The 21875-nt window shown below is 39.4% G+C and overlaps 1 protein-coding gene across 2 annotated transcripts in view; it reads left to right on the forward strand.

The window, feature by feature from the left end:
• LOC128742023 (regulator of G-protein signaling loco) overlaps positions 1-21875 on the forward strand; it is a 101130-nt gene that overhangs the window by 73069 nt on the left and 6186 nt on the right. For both annotated transcript variants that reach the window (XM_053838200.1, XM_053838201.1), the window contains 2 exons: positions 20843-21187; positions 21249-21874. In XM_053838200.1, the coding sequence (XP_053694175.1) occupies positions 20843-21187; positions 21249-21874 (971 nt within the window). The remainder of the gene's footprint in view (positions 1-20842; positions 21188-21248; position 21875) is intronic.

The raw sequence follows: 21875 nt of genomic DNA on the forward strand, positions 1-21875 counted from the left end.
AGTAATTTGCTACCATATATCACTGAGGATGTTAAATTAGTACGTACCGCTAAATAAAAGAAGAGGGGAGGGACGCTAAATATTATTATATTATTAAAAATTTTGAAGTAAAATAGTGCAGGTTTTAGAAGAAGTTTTGTACTTTTTTAATCGAAATTTTTATCATGGTTTTCATTTACCTATTAAAAAATAAAAGGTAAATGGAATAACGGCGGTTTTTGAATTGCATAAATGGACCAGACTAACACGAATTCACATTGAATTCACAAGGTATTCTACTTGATACTTTGCTAGTAGTAATTAAAGATATTATAGCCAGAAAATAAACATTTTAAATCTTGGATAACAACCGTACTATGATTATGGAACAGAATCTGAGAATAAGGGTCTGTTCTCAAATTACGTTATACCAAAAAGAAATGGACATACGTGAACAACACCTTAAATACTTCGAACGGATAAACTATTGATTTTACAGTTACTCGGGAGTGCTCGAAGGATTACTCACAAAGCAACGAGTTAACAAAAAAGTTAAATAGAAGATTAAACCTTTTATTTATATATTGTGCTATTATTCACATTGTTACTTGTCTGTTGATTTCCGGAACGACATTGCTACAGTTTTTACTGTATCTAGATTACAAGAACGGTTTATTTAAGTTTATCTTGTCGACCAACTAATCCAAGCTTATCTGCATTTGCAATCAGCTCTAACTTTTTCAGCTAAAACATCCTTTTCCTTTCGATTATACGCCGTACTTGTACTTTTAAGAACTTTTGCCTTGCATAGTCCGCCGAACACTATTTCTTCTTTTTGACTGTGTCCAACCCCGTCTCAAGAGGTCTCGAATAGACTAGACACAGGCCGGCGATCTCTTGAATTTGTTGAGAGATAAACGATATTAGCGTTCAAAGCCTGACCATCTTTTAAAAAGAAGCCAGTATCTTTATGAAATTGGATGAGAAATATTTTTTATCCCTCACAAGGATTAAAAATCTTGAAAAATAAATGTAGATTTTTTTTTATAATTTAATTGGATGCAATTGTTCGATATGATTATGTCATTACCACCCTTTTGTAATGCAAACAGCTTACCAAGAATAAGGTTGCGTTTCAGCACCAAGCAATGGAATGCGCTTGAAATATAAAACATGAACTTAAGTGGATCTCTTGCCTTTGTAGCTAGAGCAGCTCAAAAATGAAGTCTTCTATTACGAATGAGCCAAACTTTGCACGTATATCCACTAAAAGCTCTTACGAAACGTGTACCACCAACAACCCCCACGAAGAATGCTAAACATGGAATAAAAATGCACTAACTGCCAGCTCAATTCAAATGTCAGTCTCACCAGCCAGCCGGCAAACGAACGACCAAGACCAATTTGAATCGATTAACATTAATTAGAGAGATTTTCTGCATCGGGTTGTGTGTATTTTTTCGTTCCCATACGCCCAAGACTCCATCCAGTGAGCTGCCGAATCCAATCAACCCAACGGCAGGCGGGAGGAAATGCGAGCCACAACTTGCCTCATCATCAAACTCTAGAGCGCGAGTCTGTCGAATCCATAACCTTACTTTCGGTCGTCGCTGTCCGCAGCACAGGCCGGATGCAATTGGATGTGTTCCAATACTTGAAGTCAAAACACAATAGAGACGGAGTCAAGTGGAAAATCAAACACACAACCGCACGGTTGCTTGGGCAACCGCCGAATCACGGCCTTTCCGAGGCCCACACAGTCCAATCCGGTTGGGTTTGGGGTCTTTCGGAATACATTTGGGTTCGTATAATTGACGGCCGTCGCTGGGGCTAGCGGCGATTCTTCCAACCAGCGGAAGAAAACACCCGATAATTGACCCATTTCTCAATTTTATTTTCGTCTATCGCGCGTTGTTGTTGTTGTTTTTGTTATTTTTTCTCACGTTTGTCCACTTTTCTATGCTCTCTCTCTCGCGTATTGCGTCGCACTTTCCATTTCCTTTTCAATCAACGTCGAAAAGTCAATGGTTCTCAGCCAGTGCAGATGTTGGGTATTCTAGTCACGCAGGGAATCGAACCCCCGACTGGGGGCCATTTAGTTTCGTATTTTACAGTCGACTTGAGCCTTCGGGGGAGAAAATATTTGGTCCCATGCCAGTTGGCTGATGATTGATGCAATTTGCTGACGAGTTGATCGGTGGTATTAAAGCCAATGAACTTTCGGTCTGACAACCGTACAATTTAAACTTAATTTTGGCATTTGAATTGCCCCCTCATTTTAAACAATTGATTAAATTTAACTAGTTTTAAATTTAATTTTTTAATATCTAATTCAAACATAATAACCAGGAAAAAGCTGCAAATGAAAAATAATCAAATGCAGACAGCGTGAAATATGGCAGTCCTTCAAGCGTATGGAATAACCGTTTGTCCCTTCAAACAGGAGGCAGGGAGTAATGGACATACGAGTGGGATGAGGCACATGTACCTACCATAAAAAAAGAAACAAAAGTTGATTTGTATGGTTATATTATGCGTTGCCTCCGACAGCGCGGATCGTTTACGTCGCGACCGACGCGACGGTCCGGTGGTACCCTCGTTTGGCGGACAGCCGGCATTTCAATTAAAACAAATGGCATTAAATGAATGTGCGATGCTAAGCTACGTACGGGAGAAAGAGATCGACGTTCCGCAACATGGTTGATGATAAAAACAGTATGAGCATATATTTTTTTTACGCTATGCTTGGTAGGTACTAATGTTTTTCGCATTCGATTCAGATTCGTGATAAACATATAAAACATTCGCAGATTGGGTCGTTTGTGGCGATCTGTCCACCAGATGTATTCAGATTGCTTGAATTGGTAGACGCATGAGCAAGAAAACGTTGTTGAAGCCTCTTCTGTTCCCCGGAAAATACTGTTTATTGCTACGAACGATGCTTCACACTCATTGGTCTTTACTACCACTTAATTATTTTGCAAATAAAGTTAAAGATAATAAAGCCGTTAGATAACAACATAAACATAAACAAGAAAACCATGAAAACCTACTATATAAAATGGTAATGTGCGTTTGATATTCTGTAAAATTTTCAATTAACTAAACATCAAGTATCGGTGAAATGACCCAAGCATCTCTCTTTTAATTTGTCATCCTTTTTAGTTCTTTTTCACCGATGCAATTATATTAACTTTTTGAATACATTTTGTAGCTTTGGATGTGCACTGAAGAATTTGAATTAAAATTACATTATTTAAAACGACCAACCGTGAACAGTTGATGAGCGAGTTACGGCTTTGCTATCTTTTGATAAAGTTTACACAGCAACACGATGTAGGGGAAGGGCGGTAAAGACGGACACCTTAAGGTAAAGACTCAATATCTACTCAAATATAACTGTATTGATCCCAATTTTCGTATAAACTGAACCTTTAAGTCTCTGTCTAATAAAGTTACAACGTGTGCTGGAAAATTTCTTCCAAAATGTATGCATTTTTTAATATTATAAACATCATGTATAAATCAGAGTTTCTGCGCATGGGCGGGAAAGACGGACACTTGATATGGGAAAGACGGACACTCGCAAAAAGGTGTCACGCGTCGTTGAATTATCAGTATTAAGAAAAATTAACATATTTCATAATGTATTTAGGAAAGAATTGGTTTGGGAAACCCCCTTCCCGATCCCCCCTTTGAGCGAGAAAATAGAATGGTTCCCTTCAATATTTTAATTGGTGACGAATTAATCGTTTCTAAAAGTTGGCTCATTCCAACTGTTATATGCCTTCTGGTTACTTTTACATATATAATATGGAAATATTTGCAATGTTAAATCGTTGTTGGGCGTTGTTGTGAACCCATTTTGTTCAAAATCTGTGTGTCCGTCTTTCCCTACCGTTGGGTGTCCGTCTTTCCCGACTTGGATACCATTTTTTCAAACTTCAATAACTTTTTACTGAATATTCAAAAATTCACTTGGTTTCCAATGGATATTCAGTGAAAGATCAAACTAACGCAATGTCGTCGGTTTAGCATGAATATGTTGTTTTTGAACGATTTACCAGCTATTTTCTTCACGCACAAAATTACATCGGTTAGCGTATATACGCATTTTTTCTTTGTTTTGCTTATAAATTTGTCAGCTACGCTGCTAAAAATCGGCAGTTTATTTCAAAAGTGTTAATTCAATCTATAGAAACATTTCCCATAATTGATTTGCTTCAAAAAATTATTGTTTATGAAATATGACAAGTGTCCGTCTTTCCCGCAGTGTCCGTCTTTACCGCCCTTCCCCTACGATAATTGTTTCTTTTATCGATTTGAGTAAATGCACTGGTAACAGTTTTCAAGGGTGCAGTCACCTATAAAATGTTTTAAAATGACTCAGACCCCGTGTCCTTATCAGCAGCTTGTTTCGTGACGCACGGTACAAGTTCACGGGAATTGAATTCAATCAGGTGAACATGATGTAAATTTTAGCGACATTTTGATTTCGTACGATATGAGACGAATGCCTGCAAGCCGTTTCGAACGAGCATATTGTTGCTGTGCATCCCTCGAATGCTGTAAATAAAATCAACAAGCCACTTGAATAGCAATAAATAAAGCTCATTTGTGTTGTCAGCAGGATTCTCCACCCTTGAATCGTTCCGCAGAATAGCTGTCAGCTGTGTGTTTGTCGGCGGCACCACGAGCGATGACGTTAGAGACAAGTTGATGCCGAGCGCCGGGATGGCAATTCACGTCCGATAAGAATGATGTCACCGATCTGTTGAACAAAGTGACGACTGCGGCGATATAAATGAGGTTATCGATGAAGAGGAAGAAAAAGAACGAGTCAGAGTGCAGCCTTGAGACAGGAATTTAACTGTCTGGAGTGCAATAAAATTTCCGAAAGTCGTAGTTAGATGTGCTTTTGGATATTGGTGGGAGTGACCAGTGGGAACTGCATTTGAAAAGCTTATAATAAGTCAGCCATATTATGGTAAATTTAAGTAATTGAAATTTATTGGACATTCATAACCTTTGAACCAAGCAACAAATATTTTGTTATAAATTTTATTTGATAATAAATTTGAATTTGATCATTTACTTTTTGAAGACAATGTCATGCCAGTGCTGGCGGCGACTGTGTTTGGGGTAGTCTATGCAAAAGGTACAATATTCCATCACTTTTTCCAGCATTTCAGCATTGACACAGGCTGATATCTATCCAATGAACCGTGTACTGCTACTGTCTTCCAATACTTCAATCGTTGCCGGTTTATCTGTCTAGAAATGTGGTTTTTAGTCTTTATTGGTCTGTGAACTCCCTGGCGAAGTTCCGCATACTATTTTGCTGCGATGTAAATTTTAGGTAGACCCTCATTTGGAAAACGCTGGTCTAAATAAAAGATTTACATAATCCTACAAAAATTGGTCCTGAGATGTTAAACCACACGATATAAAGACATGGTCATTTTACAGCCTCTTAATTGGTGGTTGGTTTTTCGTAAAGTAGCGCCGTCTTGTTGAAATCACATATCGGCCAGATCCGGCTCTGACATTTGGCGCAAACATAGTTGGTGTGTGAAAACGTGCCGCAATGCAATATTTGGTGTCAAACGGGCCGGGCTGTTGGCTATTCTCATTAACTGATAATTTTTGACACTGAAATAGAAAATTCACTTGACTCTTACTGGAACGAAATCATCTCTTTGTGATCCAAAATTGTAAACTTACTAGACCAATTGGTCGGTGTTAAGTCAGACCGAACCAAGTGACAAAACTCTGGCGGTGAATTTAGTGATCCTGGTACTTTACGTACCCATTACTGCTCCGTGGTTCGCTCTTCTGGAGACAGGCTGCGTTGTCTGAAATCCGCATTACGATTACTGGATTGTTCGTCTAGAGCGGATTCAGAAGTGCTTTTCTGGAAAATTTGTCGCATGTTGCCATGGAGAAACCCTGATGTTCTGCCTCCGTATGAGGAACTTTGTCTGCTTGCTGGCGTATTACCTCTTGAGCAACGACGAAAAGTTATTATAGCAAAGACTGCTTATAAAATTTTGTCGGACGCTCTGGACTGTCCTGCTATTTTGTCACAACTTCATCTATACTGCCTTCGGATTACCTACGAATGGCCGAAGCACAAATGGCCGAATCACGAATGGCCGAAACACAAATGACCGAAACACAAATGGCCGAAATAACAAATGGCATAATATATCTAATGGCCGAATCACGAATGGCCGAATCACAAAAGGCTGAAACACGAATGGCCGACCGTCACTTTCGGCCGAAAATAATCACGGCCTTCAGCCTGCACAAATTTTGGGTATATGCTGTCCTTCCTCGCTGCCGCTCGTTCGGACTTAATTAAGGGATAATCCCTACTAGTCAGTAAACCTAGGAAAATGCATGCATCTAAATAGTAGTGGTTTCTGCGGGGGGGCTGCCCCCCGTACCTACTACCAAATAATGTTTTGCTGGATTGCTGAAAATATTTGATCGTACCTTCAAATAAACAAAATTTGGTGTGCTAAGGAAGGGCTTAAACGGTTGGGAATACGCAAGTCAGCATTCTAACTCCCGAATATTTCCATAATAATATGGCTAAGCCTAGCTTCGGTAGTCTAGCCTAATATTTGCATAATAATATAACCAAAAAGTACAAATTATAATATTTGGAACGTCCTTACTCATTTCCACACTTACACAAAAGCTACATCGCTAGTTGCACCATGCATTCTTTCCTAACGACGAATATCCTAAATAACGAATATCCTTTGCTAAAGACATATCCAGCTGTACCTCGTTCAGGGATCGAGATGCCAACAATGGCAATAACAGCTAGTAATTGGCAAAAAACCAGTTTAATCATCGGTTACTTTCGTGTCGATTAGAGATGCCAATACCGAGGGGGTATTTCGAAAACCGGTTTTTCGGTATTGATAAATTCAAAACCGGTAAAACCGGTAAAAAACCGGTAAAAGCCAATACTTGAAAAATAAATTAAAAAACTGCAAAATTTGTAGAAAATGTTTCCATTAATCAATGGTACTCAGTTTTTTGGAACAGTTAAGTGACTAGCTCTTTTAAAAAGAAATAAGTACGGAAAGACTGTTTATCGTGTCAACTCTAAAACGAGACAGACTTTACTGGAAAACTGCATACAATTTGAGTAATACGAAAATATATGGTCTTGTGGTCCTAATTGACAGCATTTTTTCTTACTAATTTTATTAAAACCCTGTTCACGCTGAAACATCTGTGGTGCCAGGCAATTGAAGTATTTACTGGTTTTTCGAATTATTTTGATTGACATAGAGCATTGGTGAATTTTGAGACACGCATTTTAGGGTGGATGATAAATAATTGATCAGGAACTGAACATGGTCGGAAAAAACTGCATAACATAGCTCGTTTCACAGCTCACAGTATGAATGATACTTACAAGTCAGTCTACGCTCGCAGCGATGCAATCTTTGATGGTGGTTTCAGAAAACAGTCATCCTGTCTATCCGTTGAGGATTGCCAACAACGGGTCAATAAATGAATTCCTCTTCCGTGATATGCTATGACATTTTTAAAGCACTCCGTAATTTTTCGCTGAAGATTTTTGAAGAGCTACAATGTGCATCGCACATTTTTACTGTTGCACAATATTCTTAATTGTATTTTTGTTAAAGTCACTATCATAGATATTTAGATAACTATTTTCCGTTTGTTAAAATTATATAATTGAGCTTTATTTTCAGAACCTCGAGTCTTTGAATTGAATTCGCCCTATACGTTAACAATCTGAACGGCAATGGAAGCTTCTTGAGTTATTTTTTCATTAAATCTACCATGTAAAAAATACCGAAAATACCGGTTTTTGATCGCGTAAAAACCGGTATTTCGGTATTGAAAAATAGGACGGTAATACCGGTAAAACCGGTTTCGGTAAAACCGGTAAAGCATCCCTAGTGTCGATATAAAAACCATTATCAAATCATCGTAACCATCCTCTCGAAGGTGCAGTGGTTCAGATCCGAAATTAGATCCAAATCAAACTCCTAATTCGGGTTTAAATTGCAGTCCAGATTCTAGCCGAAATATACGTCCAATTCTAGGTCCAAATTCAATTTCAAATTAAAGTCCAAATTCAAATCTAGATTGAGTCAAGGTTCAGGCCCAAATTTAGGTCGAAATTCGGGTCCGAATTCACGTCCAAATCCAACCGCAAATCCAGGTCCAAATTTGTATCCATAATCCATATTCAAATTCGGTACAAATTCAGATCCAAACTCAAGTCAAAATTCAATTCAGATTTTAATTAAGGTCCAAATTGAGATTCAAATTCTGGTCTAAATTCAGGTCCGCATTCAAACCGACGACCCCATTATTAACAAGACTGGCCTCTCTGTTATTTTTTTTATAGAAACGTCATGCGTCAGTATCAGCGACGCTTCTATTTGCGAAGGTGGTAAATTTGGCATGAGTATGAATTTTTTGGAAAATTTTGTATTGGTGTTTGTTCGACTATGTTGGCATGGCGGTATGCAATATTATCACTCACTCAAACAGATGCATTCAGGGACCACCTTGGGCGGCAAAGCAAGCTACCATCAGTGTCTCCTGAATATTGGCAGAGCTGTCAGTCTTCTTCTTATGGAGTCTTCGTTGAAGCTCAAATTAAGGTTCAAATTCAGATTCAAATTCAGGTCCGAATTCAGGTCCTAACCAACTCCAGATCCAAATCCACTTCCCAAATTTTTGTCCAAATCCGATACAAATTCAGGTCCAAATTCACGCTTAAATTGAAGTCCAAATTCAGTTTCAAATTCTGGTCCAAACTCCGCTCAAAATTCAGTCTAGGTTCAGGTCCAATTTCAGATATAAATTATGGTCCAAATTGAAGTTCAATTTCAGGTCAGAATCTATATCCATTTTCAGACCGAAAGTCATGTTCAAATTCAGGTTTAAGTTCGGTCTGAAATTTAGATTCGATTTCACGTCCTAATGCAGGTCCGTATTCAGGTCCAAATTCAGGTTCAAATTCAGATCTAAATTCAGGTTCGAATTCAAGTCCAAATCGAGGTGGAAATGCAGGTCCAAATTTAAGTTCGAATCCAAGTTTTAAACTCGATACAAATTCAGGTCCAAACTTGAATCGAAAAGTCAGTCCCAGTCCCAGTCCCAGTCCCAGTCTAATTTCATATTTAAATTCATGTCCAAATTGAGGTTCAAATTCAAATTCAGGTCTAATTTTAGGTCCAAATTAAAGTTCAAACTCGGGCTTGCATTTAGGCCCGAATTCGGGATCAAATCCAGATCCACATTCAATACAGGAGCAAATGTAGATCCACAAATCTTCCACATGATTGTGAGGAACGTGCTGCTCGAGCCAAACATGCTGATACCTGAAATCCAGATCCAAATTCAGGTTCAAAATTTAAGTCCGAATCTACGGTCAAATTCGGTACAACTTCAGGTTCAAATTCAGACTTCAATTCAGGTCCAAACTGGAAACTGAATTCAGTTTCAGATTCTGGTCCAAACTTGAGTCAAAATTTAGTCTAGGTTCTGGTCCAATAGCAAATTTATATTTCAGTCCAAATTGAAGTGTAATTGCGGGTTCAAAATCAGGTCCAAATTGCGGTCTAAGCTCGAGTCTCAATTCTATCCTGACTCAGGTTCAAATTTGAGCCGAAACCTAGGTCCAAATTCAAGCCCAATTTCAGTTTGAAATTCAACTCTGGATTCAGTCAAGGTTCAAGTCCAAATTTTGGTCAAACATTAGGTTTGATTTCACGTCCAAAAGTTTATATTCTGGTTCAAATTCAGGTTTAAATCCATATACAAATTCAGGTCCAAAATTTATGTCCAAATCCATGGTCAAATTCTGGTTCAAACTCCAGTCAAAATTCCAGTCAGGTTCAAATTCAGGCCGAAACCCAGGTTCAAATTCAAACCCAAATTCAGTTTCAAATTCAAGTTTCAATTCCGCGAAGGCTCAAATTTTGGTCAAAATTCAGGTCCAATTTCACCTCCAAATCCCGGTCCGTATTGAAGTTCAAATCCAGATCTAAATTCAGGACCAAATTTAAGTCAGAATTCAAATTTGAATTCGATATTTCACTCCCAGTCTAATTTCAAGATTAAATTCAGGTCCAAATTGAGGTCAGGTCAAATTCAAATTCAGGTCCGAATTAAAGTCCAAATCCAGATCCATATCCAAGTCCAAACTAGTCAAATTCGATATAAACTCAGATCCAAATTCAAGTCTAAATTCAGTTCCAAATTCAGTTTCATCTTCTGGTCCAAACTGCAGTCAAAATCCAATCATGGTTCAGGTCCAAATTTGAGTCGCGATTCACGCCAAATTCAGTTTCGCATTCAAGTCCAAATTCAGGTTGAAATCAAGACCGAAATTTAGGTCCGAAATCATATCCAAATGGAGGTGCAAATATAAGGTCCAAATATAAGTTCGAATCCAAGTTCAAATTCTGTACAAATTCAGGTCCAAACTTAAATCAAAATTCTCTTCAGGTCCAATTTCAGATTCAAATTCAGGTCCAAATTTCGGTTGAAACTTAGGTCAGAATTCCAGCCCAAATTCAGGTCCGAATTCGAGTACAAATCTAGATCCAGATCCAGGCCAAAATTCATATCCAAATTCGACACAAAAGGTTCAAATTCAAGCCTAAATTAAGGACTCAAATTCTGGTCCAAACTCAAGTCGAAGTTCTGTCCAGGGGTGACATTGCGCATCTCGTTTCGAGTGATTTTGGTTCGTTTCGACCACGTTAAACAAATGGGCGTCTCGAACGAAAATCACTCGAAACGAGATGCGCAATGTCACCCCAGGTTCGAATTGAAGTCCAAATTCAGGTTCAAATTCAGACCCAAATTTAAATTTCAAATCCAAATCCAAATTCAGAACCAAATTGGGCTCCACATTCAGATTTAGACACAAGCTCATATTTAGGTTTAGTTTCCGATCTAAACTAAGGTTCAACTTCGGATTGAAATTCAGGGCTAAATTCAAGTCCAAATTTAGTCTAGGTTCCGCTCCAAATTTCGGCTGAAGTTCAGGTCTTGATCCAAATCTGCATTCAAGCCCAAGTTCAGGTTCAAATCCAGATCCAAATTCAAGTCCAAATCCAAATTCATATTCGAATCCAGATCCAAATTCAAGTCCAAATCCAAATTCATATTCGAATCCAAGTTCAGGTCCAAATTCAAGCCTAAATTCAGGTTCAAACTCAGTTTCACATTCTGGTCCAAACTCAAGTCAATATTCAGTCCAGTTTCAGGTCCAATTTGAGATATAACTTAGAATCCAAATTGATGTTTCAATTTGGGTTCGAATTCAAGTTTAAATTAAGGTCGCAATACAGTTTCGAATACTAGTGTAAATATAGTTCAGCTTCAGGTTCAACCCTAGGTCGACATTCTGATCCAAATTCAGGTGCATTTTCAAGTCCAAATTCCGGATCAAATCCAGACCCAAATTCGGAGTTTAATTTAGGTAACTTTTCGTTCTAATTCAAGTCCCAATTCAGGGCCAAATTTAGTTTCAAATGCAGGTTTGAATTCAGGACTAAATTCAGATTGAAATTGAAGTCCACATTCGGGGCCAAATTCATATACAAATGTTGGTGGAAAGCGGAGAAGTAGATACATGCATTGATGCATAACGCATAACTCAGAATTAAATAATTTCTAGCTGTTGAGATCCATTTTTTTAAAGAAATAAACATGCAAGAATACAATGGAGACGCATAATGTATTGAATTTACTGGTAATGAAATGGGTATTTCTAGCAAATAACGTTTAACGTTTCGTTTAGAAACGCAATTTTACTATACAGGGTCTAACTGGAATTGTTGATATGCTATGTTAAGTATACAAAATTTGAGCAAAATCGGTGCGTTTTGAAATTTTTATGTCTTCTTTTCATGGAATTGCTGTAAAAATCTATTCATAAGAAGTTGGCAAAACGCTCTACGAATAGAGGTTCGATTAATGTCTTGTTAACAACAGTAGTGACTAGTTTATTGATAGCCATGTCGGTCATTGTTATGGCCTAGTTTTGGAATAGACACGATTGCTACAATCGCTTTTGCGCAGATTCTGAATAGCTCTCTCGTTCTGTTTGATTCAGTTTGAATTTTTATCGATCGAAATTTAGAATTTACTCTGTATTCATCGGCTAAGACAGTCCGTAGGCAAAAATGTGTTCAGAACAGATTACTTTATATTGTGGTACCGACATTATTCACATTCACCCATACGTTTAAGAGTTTTCGTATTTCAAAAACTAGAATTCAGGAAAATTACAACGTAAATTGTTCCATAAATTTTTACCACTTTTATTAAAAAAAGAGATTTTCAAGACATTTATAACAACATAAACGACCTTAAAATTTTTCCGTGAGTAATTCACATGCTTTATTTAAATTTTGCATTTTACGAATATTTTCAGTGAAATCTGCTTTTTAGGCGAATTTTGAAATTCATGCGGCTTTGATTTACGTGGAATGTATCTCTTTTTCACTTCAAGTTTCAATATAGACCCAAAATATATCGGGTTGTGCGATAGCTAGTGGTAGTGGGGCTCTCACCCACGCTCTTTCGGTTAGCACCCGAATGTTTTATTTACTAAACTACTGCCACCCGTTAGGTAGGCTAATACCTAATTTTGTTTTATTCTCCCAATTCTATCATCCCCCGTATTTCTATCACATTGACAGACTAGATAACCGATTTAAATTTCAATCATACTGAACTGATCGGTGAGAGAAGTATGGTTTCCTTCTACTGAAGACATGTTGAAAGTTTCATTCAAATCGAAAAGGGTCAAGTTGAACCGTTTGGTCATTTCAAATGGAATTGCTTGGTATATATCTGATTAAAAAAATATCCAGGCAGATTGTTGAACTTGAAAAACGAACTGTAGACTATTAGACATTTCTTACCAGGCATTCGCCCAGATAATTATTTTTGCATAAAAGTCAAAACTTGAGCTATACTTTTGAATGTATCTTTATGAAAAAATAGCAATTAGCTTGATCACATCGTTTTTACGATGTTGCCTGTTAGAGGGTTAATAGCTGAACGGAACTCTCTTATTCCGTCTCACTCCGAACAATATTATTTGCGATATGGAATGCATTTGTGTCCGTAAATTGCAACACGTTGTTTGTACTGTCCCAAGCGCGATTTTCGCTTTTTATGCATTTTTATATGCATACCTGCCGACAAAAGTGTTATGGAGTGTCAAGAAATGCTTTAAACGCTCAGGTTTTTCTTTTTAATATTGCGCCACGTACCTGCCTGCATATCTGAAAGCGTGATTTCGTTTTGTTTTCGCGTAATTTCTATGCTGCCAGGGGAAAAGGTTCATATTTCGAAAGTGCTTATGCGTGCATAGAAAGGGAAATGGTTAATCGAGAAATTGTTGTTTTTTCTCGTGATGCTCAAACGCTGAATAAGGTTGACACCCTTGTTGTATACAGATTTCAATCGAGGCGTGAATTTCACACCGATTTCAGTGACCTAGTTAACCCTTTCCAACAAATAAAAGATTCATTCATTATTTATAATGACCATTGAGTTTTTTTTATTTTACAGTCTAATTCAAATTTATTGAATTGAATTACTGTTCACTTGTCGCGCTGCACGCAGTAAACATTGATAACCTCGCGGTAGTGCTCTTATTAGAACGATTGACATCATTCACTGGTGGAAGGTTGGCCTAGTCTCGCTGGAACCTCGGCTCGGTTGGCGGCGATTGCATCAAATTTCCTTATCAGTCGGGACGTGCACCCTTGATTAAATTAATAGTTCGCTTCTGGTTTCATCAGTTTTGTCCGGGCGAAAAATCAAATCGTAAATAAAAACTCAACCCGCTAGTCGGGCCGGGATCGCAGCTCTTTTAACGAGCTACTTCCTATTGACGAGATGCAGTGCTGGTTTTTTTCTATCCATTGCTTCATTACCAAGCTGACGCGAATGTTTTGCTTCCGTGAGCAAATCCACCAGCAGCAACTTGATGTGATACCATGGCGGACGAGGAAATCGTACAAAACGATTGGAATTAGTTTAGTTGCAAGATGTTAAACACCTGAGAACATGGTTTGATTTTACATGCAGTCAGATTGAGGAATTACTTTATCGACCGTGGCTGATTTGCCCTGCAGCTCACATTGGTTTTTGTTACAATTGAATCTACGAACACGGCCGTGTTGCCAGTGTTTCAAGCATGCAGTTTTAATTCCACAAATTAATCTTAATTATCGACGCTATCTGGACTGGGTACTGTTTAATAGTGATTTTTATTGAATTGTTGGCAATCCAATTACTATAATTACGGTGCAAGTTAGATGCATCACCTGGATCCATTATCGTAACTTACGATTCCTAAGTGCTGGTGCTTCATTTCTACAATTTCATCAATTAAAATGGTTTTGGAAACACTTTTATGATAGGCTTGTTATTTGCTCAAGCTCGTACCGGGAATGTTATACACATGTTTGGAAACTAGTAATGAACAACAACATCAACAAAAAAATTGCAATCAGTGCCTACCGATGGAGGGAGTAGTGAAGAGCACCGTTAAAGGTTAGTTCCAATGGATCGATAGCATCGTTCGTTGTTGTTGGGGCGTTTTGTAGGTCTTGATTAGCATCGTTTTATGGTTATTAACCGGTAAGACGCAATCAGTCCGATGCCTTTAGTTAGGGCCCAGATCTAGATATAAAGCAATTACCTCTTAGGACAGCAACCGCTAACTGCAGCACACGCTGCTTGGCCTAGATGTTGCCTTTTTTGATGAAGAAACTTGATTTTATCTACCGTACATGCACTGAGTATAAATACCTTTCAGTTACAGATTGCGTGGCCGGCGATACCTACCGTGTTGTGAATCAAGTCTTTTATATTTGTATTAGCTTCTAATAATGAGCAATTTGATGTAAACTTCTGGTCTTTCTTCTACCGTATTTGGATATATCCATATTCTCTCTAAAAATGTGATATAAATTGGGTAACTCGAGCGCTGCGTACTCTGACGAACACTTTAAATCAAGTGGCTTCTATTAAAATTTGTGCGAGGGCATCGGACGCGCGAAATATTTTTATCCTAACCTTTATCTGACTTTCTGCGGTTGTTTCTCTGCCTCTTCCGTCAGCCCCAAGCGCAGTTCCAAATATGGACGAGCGCTAAGTGAACATTTTTGTAAATCTCCGAGCAAACGATAATAACGACGAAGAAGTTGATTTTCGGGCTAGTTCTCCATAAGGGGAGAACTGTTTGAACTGAAAAAAGTTACTATTAGGAGCCAGCTGCTAGTGAGAATATATCGATGAAAAAATTAGAATTAGAATAAAATAAAATAAAACGATGAAGTGAAACAGTCATTGTGTAGAAGATGAAGTGAGAATAAGCCGGTTTTTAGTGATGAAATAACCTTTATACAACACCTAGTTGTCGGTCCACGCTTTAGAAAATAATTACCGCCCTAGTGCAAACGCGAATGAATGAGTGGTTCAGCAACGATTACCAACAACAACAACACCAACAACAACAGTAACAACTCAACCGATTCATCGTCTGCTTCCCCGGCAGCATCAACGACCCCATCCTCGTACTCGTCGTCATCATCGACCCCTACGTCGGCGGGTGGCGGCTCGCTACGGGGACTTGGCAGTGCTCTGCGTCAGCTTCAGCAGCATCAGCGAAAACGAAACTTTCTATCTGCTCCGGCACCTTCGGCAGCGTTGCTGTCGGGCTGCACGCCGGCTGCTGCCGCCGCCGCAGCAACGATGCTTCTTTCCAGTCCCCATGACCATCATCATCTCAGCTTTGTGATGGGTTTCATCAAGGAAGATGAAATCTACAACAGCGCTGCCAGCACCAGTTCATATACCGGTTCCAGCGGAAGTGGTAGTGCTAGTGCCATCGTCGGAACTGGCAGTAGTACCACGGCTTCCTCGATCGTATCGTCCACCACGGATACCTCGTCGGAGGACAACTCGCTAGTGGTGTCCACGATGACGCCGCAGCTTCTCGAGTGCCTGTTCGATGATGTAAGCTTTTAATTATTGGTACAATCTGTCTGTAACTCTAATCGCTCGTGCGGTTTGAGTCACTGTTTGGTAATTTGATAAAATAACTTGGATAGCGAGATATGAAAATCAACCATTTCAATCCATCAGCTTTACCGAAGGAATAGGTAGCAGGCTTTCTTGTGCGAATTTAGCTTTTGTTGGTCAGAGACTGTCTTGAAAGATCCATACAAGAAATTGCTGTTTAGATACTTTCAAGTCCACTCGCTTAGCGCAAATTATTTAGTATTGATATCCAGGGATGCCTGAATCTTACAGTAAGCCAATTATCGCATAACGACTAGCATAAGTTTGCGCACAGTTTCGAAGTTTTTTGACAAAATTAGCTATCTATGTTGGCTTTCATGAAGCTCTCAGTGAAGGAACTTTATGGTAACCTCCGTAAAAGCGTGCTTTATGCGTTTCTCCTAAGTCTTTGATAAATTAATTAAAAAATTAACGTTATTGAGGTTGACAATTTTTAGAGGGTTTTTGTCCTTGGAGACGACTTGTTCATTGTAGGCAGCGTGCAAACCCTGAGCCATTTTTCTGGCCAAAACAGCACGGAGTAACTGAGTTTCTTCAAAAAGATAACAAGCATTTTCTATCGTTCATCTACATAAATATCTTGGTTGACAGAGCCAGGTTGTCTTGAAAATTTTATTTTAAACCCATAGGTGCAAATCGGCTGCCAAACCTAGTATTATTTCTCCTTTCCGTTCCAAACGCTTAATTTAAGAGCTGCTTCAAATCCACTATGGCTGCTCCCAATATGGCACAATCAAGCTTGGTCAACAATGTCGTATACAACTTAGGCACTCTTGCTTTGGCCGTGGTATTCTACTTACCATTTCGATTGGGTGTTACTGTAACCTTGTATAGTAACACTCCGGTTCGATTCTTGGTTCTTTGCCCTGGTTGAAATTTTCGATACTGCAGAGTCCTTCCTGATCTTGGTTTTCTAGCCGTTAGCAGACGTTCTGCATTTTAATAATGTTTATCGGGGTCGTTTTGGCCACTTTCAACGATTTTGCCGAGTCGGCGCGCAACTAATTTGGATTTTGACTATGCGAGAGCTTAATTTGGATACAACTGAATAGAAAACAGATGTACATTTACTAAAAATACGCGAAATTTGATTCGCCCCATTTTTGAACGTTTTAGCCTTTTAAAGACTGTTAGAGGCAATAGGATCGTAGCACTAGCCCTGCTATTGTTCTGTACTCTAAGAGCTGGCTGCGAGGTCTGTCGTATTAGAAACAGAAGGTCAAGTTTCGATTACGGAATGTAGCACCTAGGCTTTGCTTTGCTAGTCTTTTAAATAAAGTAAAGTGTAGTTTGCAAATAATTCATTTTCCATCAAGAGAACCAGGTCAGATGCACGGATTTGATTAGAATAATATTTAAAATTGAATGTCGGAAGGTTTTTGCTTAGTAACAGGAACGCAGCTTTGACGTTGGACTTGAAATGTGGGCTGCTTAATGCTAAAAGCAGTGCTCTCAGCTAAGCTCATTCAGTAAAAGTAAAATCTGTAAACGTCATGTAGGAAATATTTATAGATATAAAGGCACCTAGTAGTTAAGCTATATTGGGATGATTTGTGTCGTCGTCGTCAGCAGCAACCTAGAGCCGGGGTTGCTCGTGCTGTCTCAAGCAGTGTCGTCTTCATTCAACTCGATCTTGGACCATTCGTCACCAATTTCTCAGTCATCTCAGATATCGCAAATCACATTCGACCTGGTCGAGCCATCTTACACGTTGAGCACTGTCGTCTGGCATCCTTACAACGTGTCTGACCCACCGTAGCCTACCGACTTTCGCCAGATGTACGATGGGAATCTCTCCAAGCAGTACCTATAGTTCGTGATTTAAACACCTCCGCCACTCTCCGCTTTCAGTTTGTACTCCGCCAAATATCGTCCGCAGTACCTTCCGCTTTAACAAGGGGCGTATGTCCTCCGTGAGTAGTGTCACACTATCAAGTCCATAAAGGTCCACAGGTCTAATAAAGGTTTTGTACATCGTCAGCCTTCGTACGACGACGTTTGCTTCGTAGCGTTTTGCGAAGGGCAAAGTAGGCTCGATTTTGTTGTTGTCCGCAGTCCCCAGCGATCCTACATACACGAACTCATATATCACTTTTAGTACGTCATCATCAACGGTCCGTGGAATGCACGCGTTTGTTTGCTTTGAGCCTCTTCCTTTTATGTATTTGGTTTTCGACGCATTTATTTTTAGCCCAATCCTCCTAGATTCCGCTTTCAGTTTGGCGAAGATTACCTCCGCCATCGCAAAGTTCCTGGCAATGATATCAAAGTCATCTGCAAAGCCTACACTGAGAAAACTTTTCCTATAGTTTCTATGTGTTTCACACACAGATTTTTTCCACGTGCCGAGTAAATGAACTTTATGTGCCAAACAGTTACCATTTATGTGTTTTTAAAATTTACCTTTAAAATTTGCACATACTATTCATATGCATATAATTTTCATGTGGACTTCTGGGCGAACTGTGTTTATATGTGGCACATAATAATCATAAGGATTTTCATATGGAAATTTTCCATTAGTTATGTGCGGATTATTTTGAGTGTAGGAGTTGACTACCATTGCACAATGGTCCCAAATCGCAAAAGAGCGGATATTAGCAATTGGGTAAGAAACCCGTAATTTTTAAAAGGTATCTTTAGAGAATAAAATATATAATAAATGTTTCTGCACTATTTGGATGACCGTAAATTCACTTATAAGGGTGACTTTATTTTTTTAAATACATCAAGATTTTTTTTCTTTAAAAAAGTTGCAGAACACATTAAAATAAGCATAAGAATCTTTGCTGAATGTAGTAACCAGGGAATCAAAAATCCCGAACGCCCAAGATACAAAGATATTGTCTCTACTTCAAAATGTTTGTTGAATGTTTGTCACTATTGCATGGAAGTTAGGACAATAACAAGATATCGTTGCTTTTTATCGTAGAAAACAGATGTTTCATGACAACCACGTTGTCGCCTGCGAAAAAGACACACTGCTGTATGCAGTACGTGTTGTACGCAACAAAAGCAATCCTATTCATGTCACACTGTGTCGGCAGCGGCAATGTTTGGTACTTACCAAAGTAACATTGTACGCCAGACTTTGAATAAAAGCAAGCTAGTCATTTTCTTAAGATTTTTGCTGTTTGTCCCTTTTGTTCAAGTTGCCGATAAAGTATTGTCTTTAATCAGCCGACTAGCGACAAACACATGTTTTATTATATACCTGCGCACCAACAACAAGCGCGAGAAACTTGCGAGAAACTTGCATGTTTCATTAGCTGGGAAAACCTGTTCTAATTCTTCACGATCGTTGTCCTCCTTTTGGCGTTTTTACTCCTTAGGATCGTGATCAACCGTTTCTTTGCTCTTCGGTATTTGACCAAGTTCGCCCTAGTACAATACGCTACCAGACCGGTAGTTCTTTGCAGGCTTGAGACTGTAACTTGGTTTACTTCCATATTTGAACTAAAGGGCTTGCGGACCATTTTTGGTGAATTAAATACAGAAAACGAAGAGTAGCACTGGCGTATGATCCTCGAGCTGGAGATTCTACTTCGAGAGATTTCTATTGCACATATGGAGAAATTCGGGAGGTTACGTGGACGGACCACGTGGCAAGGATGCAGAACGACAACAGTTCTCTCCAAAAACCCCATCAGCAACATGGATGGAGGGGTCCAAGCTAGATGGGTCGACCAGATTAAGGCTGACTGACGATTTTCAAGATGATTTGGTGACAAGCAACGCAGCACCGAGTACTATGTAGACAAGTTCTTGATACAGTATGAACTACCTCGGCTCTCGGCTAGAGGAGGACGAATAATTGGATTTTTTCAAAATCGTGCGCTTAAAAATCAATCCTTAATCATCGTGTTCAGTTTGAAGATCTATAAAACCACGCTTAGCCGAATTGCCGTCGAACAAAATTTTCTATCAGATGTAGATTGGAATACTGTCGACCGTTTTAGCGTTGTTGACGACGCTATTGTTTCGAATGGAGTTGATTAACTCATGCCATGCCGCCCGGCTCATAAAAAGACTCCGAGGACCAACGCAAGGTTTCGGAAATGTTGAAACTATTTAAGCAGGACTTAACAAGGTTTCCAATCTGCTGAAGTAGATATAATTTATATGGATCCAAAAACTGTCCTTGATTCACACTGCTCTCTTATCCCGCTTGGACAAACTCGGCTGCAAATCGGGATTCTGAAATCATATTTCGGTCAAAGACACTTGTGCAAATTAATACAAATTAATCCGTTATTTTTGCAAACACGTCAGTTGTTCCTCAGGGTAGTAATCTGGGACCCCTACGCATCTCTTTAATGACTCGACCCTGCTCTTAAGTCTAAGGGACAGACTGTCTCTACCTGATAATTTAAACATCTTCTTTCCAATGCATTTGCAGAGTTTTACGGCATTTTTTTAAAAATCTGTCAATGGACTACTTTACTAAAAATCTTATTCTTGAACACATAAACTGTGGTATTATCTTGTGATATAACAAAAGTATCGCATGGTTAGAAATAAAATGTCCCCCTTGAATTAATCGGAAAACTTTTGAAGCGAATATTCGCGTGCTGAGCTTGAAATATTTCATGAAATATTTCCTTTATCACTCAAACCGATCCATCGGTTTTTTGTTAATTTCTATTATACATTTTAATAGTATTTAGTATTACTATATTTGAAAAATAAAAATTATTAATTTAGTTAACACGTTTTTGCGTTTCTTTTATTGCAGGGCAAGCAAATCAACCACAATGCATCACCCTTCCGGCGCTGGGGGCAGTCATCGTTGCGGTCGCGATCGGGCGACCAACGCACTCCCGGGTCCGCTCACCGGAGGCCGTCGTCGCTGGCGGCATCGGAGTCGGACGTCTACACAAAGTCCATCGACGATGACTACAGTTCCACGAAGAGTGGCTACAATCCGTACGCGGACGCAGCCAGTACAGTGACGACGGATTCAACGCAAACCAGCGCGGGTGGAACGGGTGGATCTACGACCGGTCCAGCCGGAGTAGCGTCATGGGGTACTACTTTCGAGAAGTTGCTAGAGGATGCGGCAGGACTGCATACTTTTTCGGTGAGATTTGTGCAAGTTTTACGTTATTGTAAGACGCGCTAATTGTTTGATTATTTTTTAGGAATTTCTCAAAAAAGAATTTTCGGCGGAAAACATCTACTTCTGGACGGCTTGCGAGCGGTATCGGCAGTTAGCGGATCGTGACGAGCGGGCTAAGGAAGCACAGGCTATTTTTGCCAAACATTTGGAGTCCGGTTGCAGCGAACCGGTCAACGTAGATTCGATTGCAAGAAACATTGCTCAGGAAAATCTACCGCAAGCGGAGCAAACACTATTTGCTGCGGCCCAGAAGCAAATTTTCAATCTGATGAAGTTCGATAGCTACCAGCGGTTTATCAAATCGGACATGTACCGAACGTGCCAGGACGCGGAAGCCAAAGGGCACCCGTTGCCCTATCCGGGCGAACAGCTCGATCCGCTGCTGAGAACTAGCTTCGTGGTACAGGCAACGAGCAAGCTGAAGAAATCGTTAAGTAATGCGGAGGACCGGAGGCGGAAGTCACTGCTTCCGTGGCACCGCAAGACGCGGTGCAAATCCAAGGATCGTGGTGATTCGGAGCTGAAGAAGGAGAGCGGAAAGTCGTCACTTTCGAACGGGGGAGGGACCGGCGGTAGTAGTAATACGCTAAAAGTGCTTTCAACAAATTCGGCTAGTGATATCCATAGTTCCAGAAGTTCCTTAGCGAGG

Source organism: Sabethes cyaneus, chromosome 3 (genome assembly GCF_943734655.1).
Source record: "Sabethes cyaneus chromosome 3, idSabCyanKW18_F2, whole genome shotgun sequence".
NCBI lineage: Eukaryota > Metazoa > Arthropoda > Insecta > Diptera > Culicidae > Sabethes > Sabethes cyaneus.